General features: G+C 43.0%; 1 protein-coding gene across 1 annotated transcript; it reads left to right on the top strand.

Moving 5' to 3' along the window:
* The first annotated feature begins 249 nt into the window (after positions 1-249).
* Positions 250-13121, top strand: TMIGD1 (transmembrane and immunoglobulin domain containing 1). The gene is made up of 7 exons (XM_036340871.1): positions 250-469; positions 2282-2385; positions 4115-4393; positions 8490-8768; positions 10989-11092; positions 12425-12465; positions 13005-13121. Exons 2-7 carry the CDS (start codon positions 2304-2306, stop codon positions 13006-13008), a joined length of 789 nt encoding a protein of 262 aa, XP_036196764.1. The 5' UTR covers positions 250-469; positions 2282-2303; the 3' UTR covers positions 13009-13121.
* Positions 13122-13781: the final 660 nt, after the last annotated feature.

Genomic DNA, 13781 nt, shown 5'->3' with positions numbered 1-13781 from the left:
GGGCAGCAAGGGGCACGGGGTGGGTGGGTGGGGAGAGCAGCACCCAGGGGGGACCCAAGCGGGGGATGGTTCTGGGCCAGCCCGGGGACACTGGTCAAATTCTCAGGCTGTCAGATTATTAGTCATCTAACCTGAGCATGCCCATGTTCAGTGAGATGAGCTACAACTTCCTGCATAAGCTCAGGCTTTCCTGGAGCAATGACATCTCTGGCAGTAATACCTGGCCCCACCTAGTCACGTAGGTATCCATACACACCTAGACCTTAAGAAGATGTCTTTCCTAATTACTGTCTTCTCTAAGAATCCATAAAAAGAAACAGACTTTGAACCCAATTTAATTATTTACTTGACCCTACTGTCATAAAGCGTTCAAATTCAAGTATTATAAAGATGGCAGCGGGGAAAGGATTCAGGGTTCTCAGACAGAGGAACAACTGGCCAAGGGAGTCAGCTTTTCAAAGCTCCGAAGGTAAGTGGGAAAACATGTCCACGGAGGGAAATCCGTTCTGAAAAGTTGCTACCTGGGCGGGGTGGAAGAGAAGGGGAGAAATCAGTCTTCCTCCTTGAGAAGGTACTAGTATGCTTTCAGTTTCTACAGGGAGCTGTGCTTGAGAAAACTCTATTAATGACCGAGTTCTGAAATCACTGCTGTTACCACGTGTCAGAGAAATCTTTTTAGCAAAATTGAAAAGTTACAAAACAATCAATATCAGTACTAATTGCCTCTTGTTGGAAGATTGATACAGGCTTGCCAGCCAGATAGGGTGAGCCTGGCAGGAACGAAACTGTCTCAGGACAGGCCTGCGATGGGGTCAAAACTCCAAGTTGCTAAGGTCTGTGGGGTAGGCAGGGACTGGAAGGATTAACAGCAGCTTTGTCCTTTTCTTTTTCCAGAGAGAGAGAGAGAGAGAGAGAGAGAGAGAGAGAGAGAGAGAGAGCGAGCTTGTTTTTCCACTTATTTATGCATTCATTGGTTGCTTCTTGTATATGCCCTGACAGGGGATTGAACCCGAAAAACTTTAGTGTATAAGGATGACACTTTAACCGACTGAACTACCTAGCCAGGGCTCCAGCAGCTTCTTAAAAGAAGAGAATATTAATCTAGGCAGTAGAGTGGTTAAGAGCACAGCCTTGGGAGTCCTGGGTTCAAATCCTAGCCTGATATTTACCGTCTTTGGGATCTTGGGCAAATTATATAATCTCTCCAAACCTTTAGAAATGACCTCAGAAGGGCTGTTAGAAGCTTAACGGATATTTAAATAATGTATGTAAAGTGTTTGGCACCATGTCTGTTGGACAGAAAACACTCCAGATGTGGTTCTACTGTATTCATAGTGGTACTCTTGAAAGGAAGTAAATACATTTTTTTTTCTAGATGGAAGTGGAGAATATTTTAGGGAGGGAATGGCAACAGCAAAACACAGGAGAAAAAGAAGCTTTATTATTTATTGTTTTAGGCCACACTGGGTGAAGGAGTCCTTACGGATTATCACAAAGAGGAGAGCAGGAGGGATGGGGGAAAGTAGAGATCAGCATACTGTAAGCCTGGTTGGCGTGGCTCAGCGGTTGAGCTTCGGCTTATGAACCAGGAGGTCACGGTCAATTCCTGGTTAGGGCACATGCCCGGGTTGTGGGCTTGATCCCCTGTGTGGGGTGAGCAAGAGGCAGCTGATCAATGATTCTCTCTCCTCATTGATATTTCTATCTCTCCCTCTCCCTTCCTCTCTGAAGTCAATACAAAATATATTAAAAAAAAAAAAAAAGACTAGAGGCCATGTTGCGATTGAATCATTCCTAAGGTGTAAACCATTTGAATCAATGAAATTTGGAATAGTCTCAAAAAACTTTCTATTAGCAGCGAGCAACTACACAAATGACCCCAGAAAGGCTTTCCAAACAAGGCTTACTTTGTTCACTGGGGACCATCTGAGAATGAAACACGTTTCATTGCCCTTTCTGTGAAAATGACCTTCTCCATTTCTCTAGGAAAGGCTGGTTTTACTAGTGCCTTCCCCAGGGCTGTCCTAGCGTCGCCCGGTATCTGACAGCCATTCCTTGTGATTTTGTTGTTGGTGCCTTAAAAAATGTTTTAATACTGAAAGCACTTAGAACTTAGGAGTCAGAACGGGATTGTTTGAAAACTAAAAATAATATCATTATAACGGGGATGACTCATCTGGTACTTCACTGTAAGTGCATAATGGACAAGGCGAAGGTTCATAAACTCAGTGTAGCTCAAAGTACAGAAACAACTGCGTTTTCTTCCCACCCCCACCCACAGATCCGACTTAAACTCGTTAAAGATGGCACAGAAGAGCGGAGGCCTAATGCGAACGTGCAGCTTTCTTCTCTCAGTGATCGTATTTCTGCCACGTGAAACGACAAGTAAGCTCATATTTCTTTCGCCTCTTTCAATAAAGAGGAAGTTCAGGTTAAAAATGATGGGTGGGCAGTGGAAAAATCCAGAGTCCAAATTGGAATGAAGACATAGTTGCTCTGGTTCAGAGCATAGGAGTCAGGTAACATCATAAAATTTAAATGGAAAATATTTTTGTGGTTCTCCTAGCATAGAAGAAGTATCCTATTCTCTCCAGAGCCACAGCCACAATTTCCCTACATTTTAATGCATTGTATTACTAATCATACCCCAAACAATCTGCTGTTTATTTGAACATACACTTACACAGAAATCTTTCCTGCATTTGCTCCCCACCCCAATCTAGAACTAGCTTTCCCCCTCCATTTTAAAAGTAATATATAGTCGCTGTAAAATAAATTAGGAAATACAGGGTGTCTCGAAAAATGTATACATCCTTTAACAGCTGATAGCTCAATTTTGAAAATGAAATGTATTTCAATAAACACTGCCTTCATAATGATTCAATATGTGTGTATACGTTTTTGGGACATGCTATTTATAAAAGAATAAAAGTAAAAATCCCACCAAATCCCATCATCCAAACACAGCCATTTAACATTTTGGTGTATATTCTTCCGGATTACAAACAAACCAACCAACAAACAAAACCTAGGCTGAAATCTTATTATTTTTTTCCAGTTGTTTCTGTTTGTTTGTTTTTTAAAGTTAATGTGTTTACAGACTATTTTAACCAATGGTATACAGGGGGCAAGTTTCTGGTGGCTAAAGTGACTTTTTACCTTTTGTTACTTGCTTCTGAACCAGGAAAGTAAAAGCTGAAATTTGGGTATGTTATATGATGGATGGGTTTCTAAAAATGAGAGATGAAAACAAAGTACTTTATATCCTAATCATCCACCTCATAATGACTTATCTGTCCACAAACCACAGCTGCTTAAATATCTTTTTATTTCACTGCCTTGCCAACACAATATTAAATCATCAGATATGGAAGACCAAATTCTATCACCTAATCAGAAATGTTTTCAATCAGCTTTTGCCCATATGCAATTTTGATACATTTATAGTAATTATTAGAGATATAATTTACATTCTGCCTATTCACCTAATGTTTCGTCTTAAATACTTTTTCATTTTACTATAGTGCTTTTTTTCTTTGTATTTCTTTGTATTTCCCCACTCCCACTTTGCTACATCCAACCCCTTGAAGTAAACAAATTAAATCTGGTAAGCATTTCTTTACTTTTTTCTCTATTTTCATCAATGCTATTCCACATATATATATATATGGAATATATATTTTTTCCCCAACACTTTTCCTCATAAATGTGTGTGTGTGTGTGTGTGTGTGTGTGTGTGTGTGTAAATAGAGTAATTCTGTACATACTGTTTTCTAACTCAATGGTTCTCAAACCTCACTACACATTAGAATCATCTGGGGCTTTTAAAAAAATCCATGCCCAGGTTGCACTCCTATCAATGAATAAGAAAGTCTGGGGTGGGATCAAGGCATTAGCAATTTTTTAAAAAATTCTCCAGGTGATTCCAAGGTGCAGCAAAATTTGGTAACCATTTTCAGCTTTTCCTTCTTGTAGTCAATAATACATGACAGACCTTTTTCCTGGTAAAATCACATAGATCGATACGACTACCTTAATTTCGTTGTTCTGATATAACAGGTATGGTCGTTTAGGCTGTTCACTCTGTGGTAATAGCTTCTTCCTGCACCCCCAGGCTCTGTTTTAACTGTGAATGGGAAAACCGAGAGCCACATTCTGAACACTCAGCTGGGCTCCGAAGAATCTCTGAACTGTGCTGTTCAGAACCACACCGGGGATGAAGGACTTCTCTGGTTCCGAGACGGGGGGACAGTGGATTTGAAGTCCGAAAACAAAATCAATTCCAGCGCCGTCTGTGTGACTTCCATCAGTGAGGATGACAATGGAGTCACCTTTACCTGCAAGCTGCAGAGGGACCAGTCGGTGTCCATCTCCGTGGTGCTGAACGTCCCTTGTGAGTAAAAGGAAAGACACGGCTAACCAGTCGGTGTGGTCTGCACTGCACTCAGGGGTAGCTGAAATCTGGGTCTAAAGAGTATGTGCATTTTAACATTTTCTTGGTATTGCCAAATCGTCCTACTTATGCTCCCGCAGCAAAGCACAAAGGGGCCTATTTCCCCACACCTCATGAACACTGAGTGTGACATTTGCCAGCTTGGTATAAAGTTTTATTTGAATTTCAAAAATTAAGAATGAGGGTGGCCCTAACTGGTTTGGCTCATTGGATGGAGTGTTGGCCTGCGGACCGAAGGGTCCCAGGTTCGATTCCGGTCAAGGGCACATGCCTCGGTTGCAGGCTCCTCCCTGGCCCGGGGCCCTGGTCAGGGTGCTGGCAGGAGGCAACCAATCGATGTGTTTCTCTCATATCAATATTTCTCTCTGTCTTTCCCACTTTTTTTCACTCCCCCTAAAAATCAATGGAAAAATATCCTCAGGTGAGGATTAAAAAAAAAAAAGAATGAGGGTGTTTACCTTTTCATGAATATATTGGTTGTTCATGTTTAAAACTTCAAAAGATGAAGCTCTTTGATGGCTGGGTTGCAGGAATTGGTCACCCACTGGTGGAACTATATGGCGTTAGGGGTCCTTTAAATGATTCTACGCAGATGAACATGGTTTGGTTGGAAAGCTGGCTCTACATGAGGGTGGTGTGGATGGTGGGGTGAGGGGTGATGTGGGGTTAGGGTGATGATGTGGTAGGGATTTGGTAGAAAGAGCTCTGGACTCAAGTCCAGCAGGCTTTTCTGTGAAAAATTGATGCCACTGTTTCTGAGATAAAAGGGTGGAGAAAATGCCAAAGAATCCAGCTCTGGAAAATACTGGCGATCTGCAGTTTGAGTTTCCAGCGAGAATCATTTGCTTGTTCCTGGGAAAAGGAGTTTTGTTTTTTATTTGCTATGAATTAATGAAATGTGTTTTTTAGCAAGCTTCCCTTTGCACACTTTGATAGAACCCAAAACTATCAGGGGCCCTTGGGGGTCTTGTAATGCCTATGACGTGACAGATGAGGAAACTGAGGCTCAGACTGAGGCCAGAATTATCGCAGCGGGAGCTGGGAACAGAACACAACCCCCAGGCTCTTAACCTAGTGTTCTTCCCAGTGTACCTTCTGAAGGGAGGCACGGCAGAAATGCCATCATTTGGTGGTTTTAAAAAAAAGATTTTTGTTTTCCAAACTGAATCCAAAATCATCTGTATAACAACCTCTGAAATACTGTTGTCGCCAGTTGGTCAGTGGTTCATAGTGACAAACTGATACTCATTAATCAATAAGTCAAAATGAGGTCATAAATTATGGCAAGAATAGCATGTAAAGTCCTGAGGCAGTATTATTATTATAAATAGCAGTTGAAAATACACTATTTGGGGCAGTGTGCGCAGAAATGGGTTCTTTCATACACTGTTGCTGAAAGCATAAACTGAGACCACCTCTTCTTTTGCAATATCTTTCAAAATTTCAAGTGTGCTTACCCTATGAGACCCAGCATCTCTATTTCTAGACGTTAACCTTGGAGAAACACACGCACATGTGCGTAGAGACATATACAAGCATACTTATTGAAGCTCTGTTTAACATTTTAAAAGCGAATAAAACCGAATTCCCATCAAAATAACATGGTTAGATATATTTCACTATAGGACTCTAAAAGCAATGAGCTGGCTCCAGTCTGTTTGGCTCAGTGGATAGAGCATTGGCCTATGGACCAACGGGTCCCGAGTTCGGTTCTGATTAAGGATACATATCTCAGTTGCAGGTTCCTCCTTGGCCCCGGGCCCTGATGAGGCAACCAAGCGTTTGTTTTTCTCACATCGATATTTCTCTCTGTCTTTCCCTCTCCCTTCTACTCTCTCTCTAAAAATCAATGGAAAAAATATCCTTGGGTGAGGATTAAAAAATAATAATAAATAAAAATAAAAGCAATGAGCTAGATCTCTGTGGTTCAATGTGGATATATCTCAAAAACATTCAAGTTATTGAAAGAATTCAATCTTTCATGTAAACCCTTCTCACCCTCCTAAAACAATACAATATATTTCCTATGGGTACATTATATGTAAAAAAAAAAAATACCCTACTTTTAAAAAAAAGATGCAAGGATTTATATCAAATGTATAATTGTGGATATCTCTAAGAAGTCAGGAAATTATGAGAATAGAGTCAAGGAGGACCTGAACTTTATCTGAAATGTATTATTATTATTATTACTTTAAATATGTTTTGTTGACTTTTAGAGAGAGGAAGGGAGAGAGAGAAACATTGAACAGCTGCTTCCTGTATGCACCCCACTAAGGATCGAACCCACAACCGGGCATGTGCCCTGACTGGGAATTGAACCGGTGACCTCCTGGTGCTTGGGATGATGCTCAGCCAACTGAGCCACACTGACCAGGCATAAAATGTATTTTGTTTAATGTACTGATTTGAGAGAGAAAGAGAAAGGGTGAGAAAGAGAGAGAGAGATCTATTTGCTTGTTGTTCCACCTATTTATGCATTCATTTGCTGGTTCTTGTATGTGCCTGACTGGGGAGATGGAACCTGCAACTTTGGCCTATCAGGACAACACTCTAACCAACTGAGCTACATAGTCAGAGCCTGACATGTATTAATTTTTTTTTTTTTTAAAAAGAAATACGTATAGCTGATGAGCTTATGTTAATTTTAAATAGTTAAATAAAAAGCAACAGCTGATAGGACCTGTGGAACTGGTGGAACTGGTTATGTTTGGCACTATGTTCTGTATTCAAGCAGCTCCCTACATATCTGAATACCACCGAACATCCTTGTTGGATATGGATACAGACTTCAAGCTCATTCCAAAGAGCAACAAAATGTCATTCTTCAGAGAGTTATTAATAGCACAGCCTTCTCAGGGTCTAATTATTCAGTGTGCAGATTATACAAGCTCCTTCCTCCCTCCTTCTCCGCCTTGACGTCTTTCCTAAGGCCCGCTTCTCAAGCATTTTATTACTCTTTTGCACCCTGGCCAGAAACTGCAAAGGGCGTGAAGAGGGGAGAGTCAGCTCAGCCATTTCTCCTCCTAAAAGTTGGAAAGGCCTGGTGGGGAGGAGGGTAGGATTATTTGGTGACGATAAATGTGTCCGACTATCGATGGGTCTGTAACTGCCATCATCACGGAGGAAGTAAGGAGTTGCTCGCACGGAGGAATGACAGGGAGTTAGAAAACCACGCTCATCTTCCATAGACGCCGGAGTTGCCACGACTGGAACACCTCTGGGAGGAGGACATCATTTCCAGAGGACTGTTGAGGAAATGCAAATACGCATTGGTAAATGTGTGGTTAGAGCAGATGTGAAAGTGGAGGTTGTGAGGAGTGCTCAGAACCACCATCCATAATGATAGTGCTAACCAGCACGGTGAGAAATTCTTTACAGGCATTATCTCACTTAATCTTCCACAGCAATGCATAAGGTAGCTACGATCCCACTTTTTAGATAAGGAAACTGAGCAGTTACTTGGCAGTTAAGTAACTTTCCCAAGGTCACAGTAAGTGATGTAGTTGGAATGAGAGCAAACTGCAATGCCTGCTTTCTTAACATTATACTGTTTTATCCACCACTAGCACAGATTGGTTAGTGTTACAAATTGGTACAGGTTCATTATTATATACGCGAGGCCCAGTGCATGAATTCGTGCATGGGTGAGGTCTGGCCAGCCCGCCCCGATGGGGGTGGGGGTACCTATGGGGGGAGGGGCCGTAGGCAGTTGGCCAGCCAGCCCTGCCCCCTGACAGAATTCCCGGTGGAACTCCCAGGTTGAGGGTACAATTTGCATATTAACCTTTGATTTTATAGGATATTTGCTTCCTGGTTTGTCCACCACATTAAAAGTTCTATTAAGTTTGGAAATGGATGCATGTTATTTACCATTGTACCCGTGGTTCCTAGCCCAGTGCTTGGCATACAGTAGTCACTCAGTAAATTTTTGTCAAATGAATGAATGACTAGACGAGACAGACTGAAGATCTTGAACACTGACAGTAAACTATGATTTATCTGTTAATTAAACCTCAATGCTTGTGTCTTGCAGTTCCTCCGCTCCTAAGTGGAAATGACTACCAAACAGTTGAGGAAGGCAGTGCTGTGAAGCTGGTTTGTAATGTGAAATCCAACCCCCAGGCTCAAATGATGTGGTACAGAAACAGCAGCATCCTGACCTTAGAGAAAAACCATCACCAAGTCCAACAGACAAGTGAGTCTCTTCAGTTGTCAATCACCAAAGTCAAGAAATCTGACAATGGAACCTACAGCTGTTTTGCATATTCACCTCTGGAAACAAAGACAAAGGACTTTCACCTCTTTGTCAAAGGTAACTCTCTTTTTAAATAATATACAGCATAGTGCAAAACTTGGAATAGATGCTCAGTAAATATTTTTCATGCCCAGCTGGCGTGGTTCAGTGGTTGAGCGTCAACCTATGAACCAGGAGGTCACAGTTTGACTCCTGGTCAAGGGCACATGCCCGGGTTGCAGGCTCAATCCCCAGTGTGGGGCATACAAGAGGCAGCCGATCAATGATTCGCTCTCATCATTGATGTTTCTATCTCTTTCCTTCTCTCTTCCTCTCTGAAATCAATAAAAATATATTTTAAAATATATTTTTCATGACAACAAATGATGATGACAATTATGATTAGCAGCTAGGATTTTCTTTGGTGAATTATCCCATTCAAGGAGTTTCCCACGAAGAACTCTCATCCTTCCTTTTAGGGAAATGATGCCCATTCCTTAAAGGACACTGCCTTTTGAGCAAAGGTCCTTTTCTAGAACTATCTGGGGGAAGATGATTTTGGTAGGCTTTTAGGGGGGAGTATTTCCATGAACTCTCCTGGGCAACAAGGTTTGTAAAATCTGGACTTTTGAGTTCACAGCCTAGTGACAAACAGAAGTCAGAAACACAGGGTGAAGAAAGATGCTGACTCGATAAGAAAACGGATCTCTAAAACCACTCCTAAGACTGAAAATGTAACATGCAGGCTAATCAGAAGAGGGAGTAGGGGACCCTAGGGGTGGGGGTGAGTTCCTTCTTGGTTTCCTGCTTCATTTACCCAGGTTTATCACCTCTGCGATATAGGGATAAATGAAGCTCCAACTGATGGACCCTCCTCATATTTCTTGTTCATACAAAAGGAGAAAAGCGAGATCCTGGTGTAGCAGATGCCGAAAATGCTCATGCGCACATTTCCTGGTCTGGGGCCAGGAAGCTAGAAGCAGCCAAACAAGCCGAGGCGCGTACCTCTTGTTAGAACATTATTTATTCACTTTGCCATTCGCCCACTCATTGCCTTCCTTGCCAGTTCCCAGGAAGCCAACTGAACCCCAGTCAGGAGTGTAGGACTGATGGGAGCATAGGGCTTCTTCTTCTTCTTTTTTTTTTTTAAATTAATTAAACCTTTATTGTTCAGATTATTACACTTGTTCCTCTTTTTTCCCCCCATAACTCCCCTCCACCCAGTTCCCACCCCACCCTCCTCCCTCACTCTCCATCCACTGTCCTCATCCATAGGTGCACGATTTTTGTCCAGTCTCTTCCCACATCCCCCTCACTCCTTTCCCCCCACCAAGAATAGCCAGTCCACTCCCTTTCTAGGGAGCAGAGGGCTTCTTATTTCCTCCCTGTCAAGGGGTCTAAGGCACCAACGGAATGGCTGGTGCGGCCAATCACTGTGGTTGCTGGCCCGTTCAGTCATTTGTCATGCAGAACAGTGACAGTAAGCCCAGGGGCTACTTGCTTTAAAAACCAACCCCACAAAGAAGCTAAGAATCAGTGGAAGGGGCACCAGGTTGAAGTCTGTGGCTAGTCACTGCCCCCCCCCCCACACACAAAGCATGGTTGGTGGGAGCCTCAGGCCATACCATTCTGACTGGCTGTAAGGCCCACAGGCAGACACTGGGGGGTTATATCGTCCCTTTCGGTTAGGAAGGAATCATAATTGTTCCATGTCACATGAAAGATATACAACTTGTGTGACAAGCAGGATGCCAGTTTGACAACCTGGCTTTCAGGTGGGCAGGATCTTGTTTGGGGTGGAGCTCTTCCAAACCAACTTGTTTTTCCTATTTCTTCCTGCTTTACGACTTCCCTGGTTGTTGGCTGCCTTGGCAGCGTAAGCCCTGTGCTGCCGGTGGTCAGGCTAAACGCCAAGTTTGCCATGAGCCTCTCAGCTGCAGGGCTCAGTTGGGTAGTTTCAATGAGGCCATGCAAAGCTGCAGATGACATCACGGATCTTTTTTCTTAAGCACAGGGTGTTAGCCCACGTGTTGGGATTGTTTTACCCTATGAACATGGGAGGAAAATGCCAGTACTATGTCTGTGATTTGGGACATGTAAACTAACCTCTCGAAGCCCCCGGTTCCTCTTCTGCAAAATGGGGACAGAATACCTACTTTGGGGGATTGTTGGGAGGATTTAAGTAAGAGGATGGTATTCGTTAAAGTGCAAGGCATCATGGCTGGCACATATTAGAAGTACATAAGTTAGAAGCATGTAAATGTTAGTTCTCGTTCTCTGTGTTTGCATTTCCAACAGACAGAGGTTCGAGTGTACCAATAGAACCCATTATTGCTGCAACGGTCGTGGTCTTTCTGACGTTGTGCTTCGGACTGATTGCTAGGAGACAAAGGATAATGAAGGTATCTAAGTATTCTAGGCTATTTAGGTAAAACGTTATCTAAATAACAGCCAAGAGCCAGCGGTATAAGTGACTAGAGTTAGGAACCACACTTGGACAATCTGGTCTCTCCACCATGTAATCTAAAATGGAAGTTGCTTAAGGGAATAAACATCTTTCATAAACTACTAGAGGCCCAGCGCGCGAAATCGCGTGAGACCCAGACCCGCCCCGCCACAAGACCCATCAATGCACCTCCTGGTGGCCGGTCGTTTGGTTGTTATGGCATTACGGCGTTAGGATCACTGGCTTTTTACAATATAGATGAGTACAGATTTACAAAGTATAGAAGTGCATATGGACAAGACCTGAATGAAAATGGCTAGCAGGGGTCCTCAAACTACGGCCCGCGGGCCACAAGCGGCCCGCCGAAAACATTTATCCGGCCGCCAGGTGTTTTTGCCGCCGCTGCCTGTCCTGCTTAGCAGCCGACTCATCCCGGGCCCGCAGTGCGCATGTGTGGAATGTCTGAGGGACAGTGAACTGGCCCCCTGCTTAAAAAGTTTGAGGACCTCTGGTATGGTGTTCAGGGTAGAGGAATTAGGGCTGATTTTTCTTCCTTTTAAATTTCCTTTTATGGTGGCGATGGCACCTCTGGTACAATGAATCAATGTAGAGAGGAGCATCTGCTCCAGAGTCAGGAATCTACATGAAAAGGTGACACTTGCTGCTCACCTTTGAGTAAGGCCACGTGCCCCAGCTGTGGTGGGCTGGAGTTTGAATTGTTGAATGGTTAACCTTGTTGGCTAGCATGATGCAGCGTATGTGGGTGCACAGGTGAGTGCCAGGCATTTGACTCCACCAGTTAACCCAGTGCCAAAGGGAGGCCAATATGGCAGAAAGCCTCTGAAGAAAGGTGAGTGTGGCCTAGGCCGCGTTCATTATCCAGCAAAAGCCATTCTTCTTGAAACATATGGTAACTGGGTTTTATTCGCGGCAACAATGTCTCCCAAGAAGAAATTCACTGAACCCCTGCTCCCCAATCCAGAGCAAATTTTTCCTACAAAAAATACTCAATTACGTACAAATCCTGGAAACATTTTGAATTAAGAATGACATCTTCTCTAGATGTAATAAAAGTAATCAATGTAGCCAGAGAAATAAGACCTGGGACCAGTGCAGGGGTGGCTGTGTATTCTAGGCATGTCTGTTTTGGTGTGTATTTTTTAGGTAGGAGATTATCAGACACATTTGGGTTTCCTGTCCCTTGAGCCACCTTGATGCATTCAAAATATTGATTAATGGGCCTTTAAAAAGCCGGAAAACTCATTGCCCCTGTTGTGTTTGCCTTTAGTGCTGCATAAAGGGTGAAGATCCTCAAAGAGAAACAGCTCTGTAAGTACTGTGGGCTGGATCTGCCATAAGCGTAAGCGGCGGGGAGCAGTGGTGTGCATCACAAAGCCCATCCCGGGCAAACTCCTCCTGAGATGGGAGGTGCTGGAAGGTGAAGGGGTTCAGAGGAGAACAGAGGGTGGAGGAGTATCTGCCTCCTCTTTAGAGGAAGACGGGTGGGGCTGTTTGGGAGGTTGCCTGGAACTGAGAGTATCTTTGGTCTTAAGCCTACTCTCTCTTGAAACAACTTTGCGCTAATGCTTGTGCAACTGCAGTTTTATTGCCCTGCGATGTAAATGAGTGAGAGGGCCTGCCCTAGGGGCAGCCGCGCTGTGTTCTCCTCACAGCAAAGTCAGGAGCCACATTCCTCATCCTAAACCCTGCCTCCTCTTTGGAACTTCCTTTGATCTGTTGGTTCCAGATCCGTAAAGTGGGCGGTGGGCAAAAAGAGCAAAGGCATTCTTTCCAAGAGTATGAATTTAATTTTGATTTTTTTTTATTGTTATGGTCATCATTAAAATTAATTTCTTGGCTCATTTCAGATGAGAAAGCTGAGATGCCATCTCATACAGCAAGAATTGTGCATCTGGATCGCCTTGACTTATGTAGCCCCATCTGTATTTATTGCTATTATTAAATTCACTCCTGTCAAATTGTCAGCGGTTATGAAGACGTGTTTCATTAAGCACTTAACAGTAGTTTTTATGACTAATTTGATCTACTTGCGGAACATTTTTATGGAGAAAGCTGTTCAGAAGGGAAAGTAAGATTTTTGTTCAGTCTTCCCTTTGAAGGGCGTGCTCATTGAAATTTCTTCTGAAAAGGAAGGTAACTGTGTACCATTTAGAGTATATTTTCCTAGAGAGGAGCTTAGCAGCTGTTTGGGTTTTACAAATCAGTACACCACCACCCAAAATAATTGTGGGGCAACTTAGAGTGATCCGTTGTTTTAAGTTGCCAAGGAAGCCTGTAAAAAATACCAATTATCATCTGCTTTCACTGTCGTTATATAAAAGAAATGTTTTGGGACTGAAAAGGGAAGGACATAATATCAGAATATAAAATACTCTTTTAAATGGAAGAAATTATGGAAAGCTCAGCACATTTTTCTCTCTCTTCATGATTGACACAGTCCCAGACCTTTTGAACTATATAGTGATGGCGATGAGAACAGTAGGGAATGGGGGCTGGCCAGCATGTTTGTTTACAAGTACCGTTTGCTTCTTTTTGCAACATCATCTGCATAGTTCTAGCTATATCATGTATGAGTCAGCCTGTGCTGGTCTCATATACCTCAGTTTTAAACTGTAGCTCTTTTG

The sequence above is a fragment of the Myotis myotis genome, unplaced genomic scaffold (assembly GCF_014108235.1).
Source record: "Myotis myotis isolate mMyoMyo1 unplaced genomic scaffold, mMyoMyo1.p scaffold_m19_p_17, whole genome shotgun sequence".
In the NCBI taxonomy this organism is placed as follows: domain Eukaryota; kingdom Metazoa; phylum Chordata; class Mammalia; order Chiroptera; family Vespertilionidae; genus Myotis; species Myotis myotis.
This window is presented reverse-complemented; position numbering and strand designations above follow the sequence as displayed.

Excerpts from the sequence above, each read along its gene's own strand:
- TMIGD1 (XM_036340871.1), top strand. The coding sequence starts at position 2,304 with ATGGCACAGAAGAGCGGAGGCCTAATGCGAACGTGCAGCTTTCTTCTC. Across the intron at positions 2,386-4,114 it reads TCTGCCACGTGAAACGACAA|GCTCTGTTTTAACTGTGAAT; the intron begins GTAAGCTCATAT and ends CTGCACCCCCAG. Across the intron at positions 8,769-10,988 it reads CTTTCACCTCTTTGTCAAAG|ACAGAGGTTCGAGTGTACCA; the intron begins GTAACTCTCTTT and ends CATTTCCAACAG.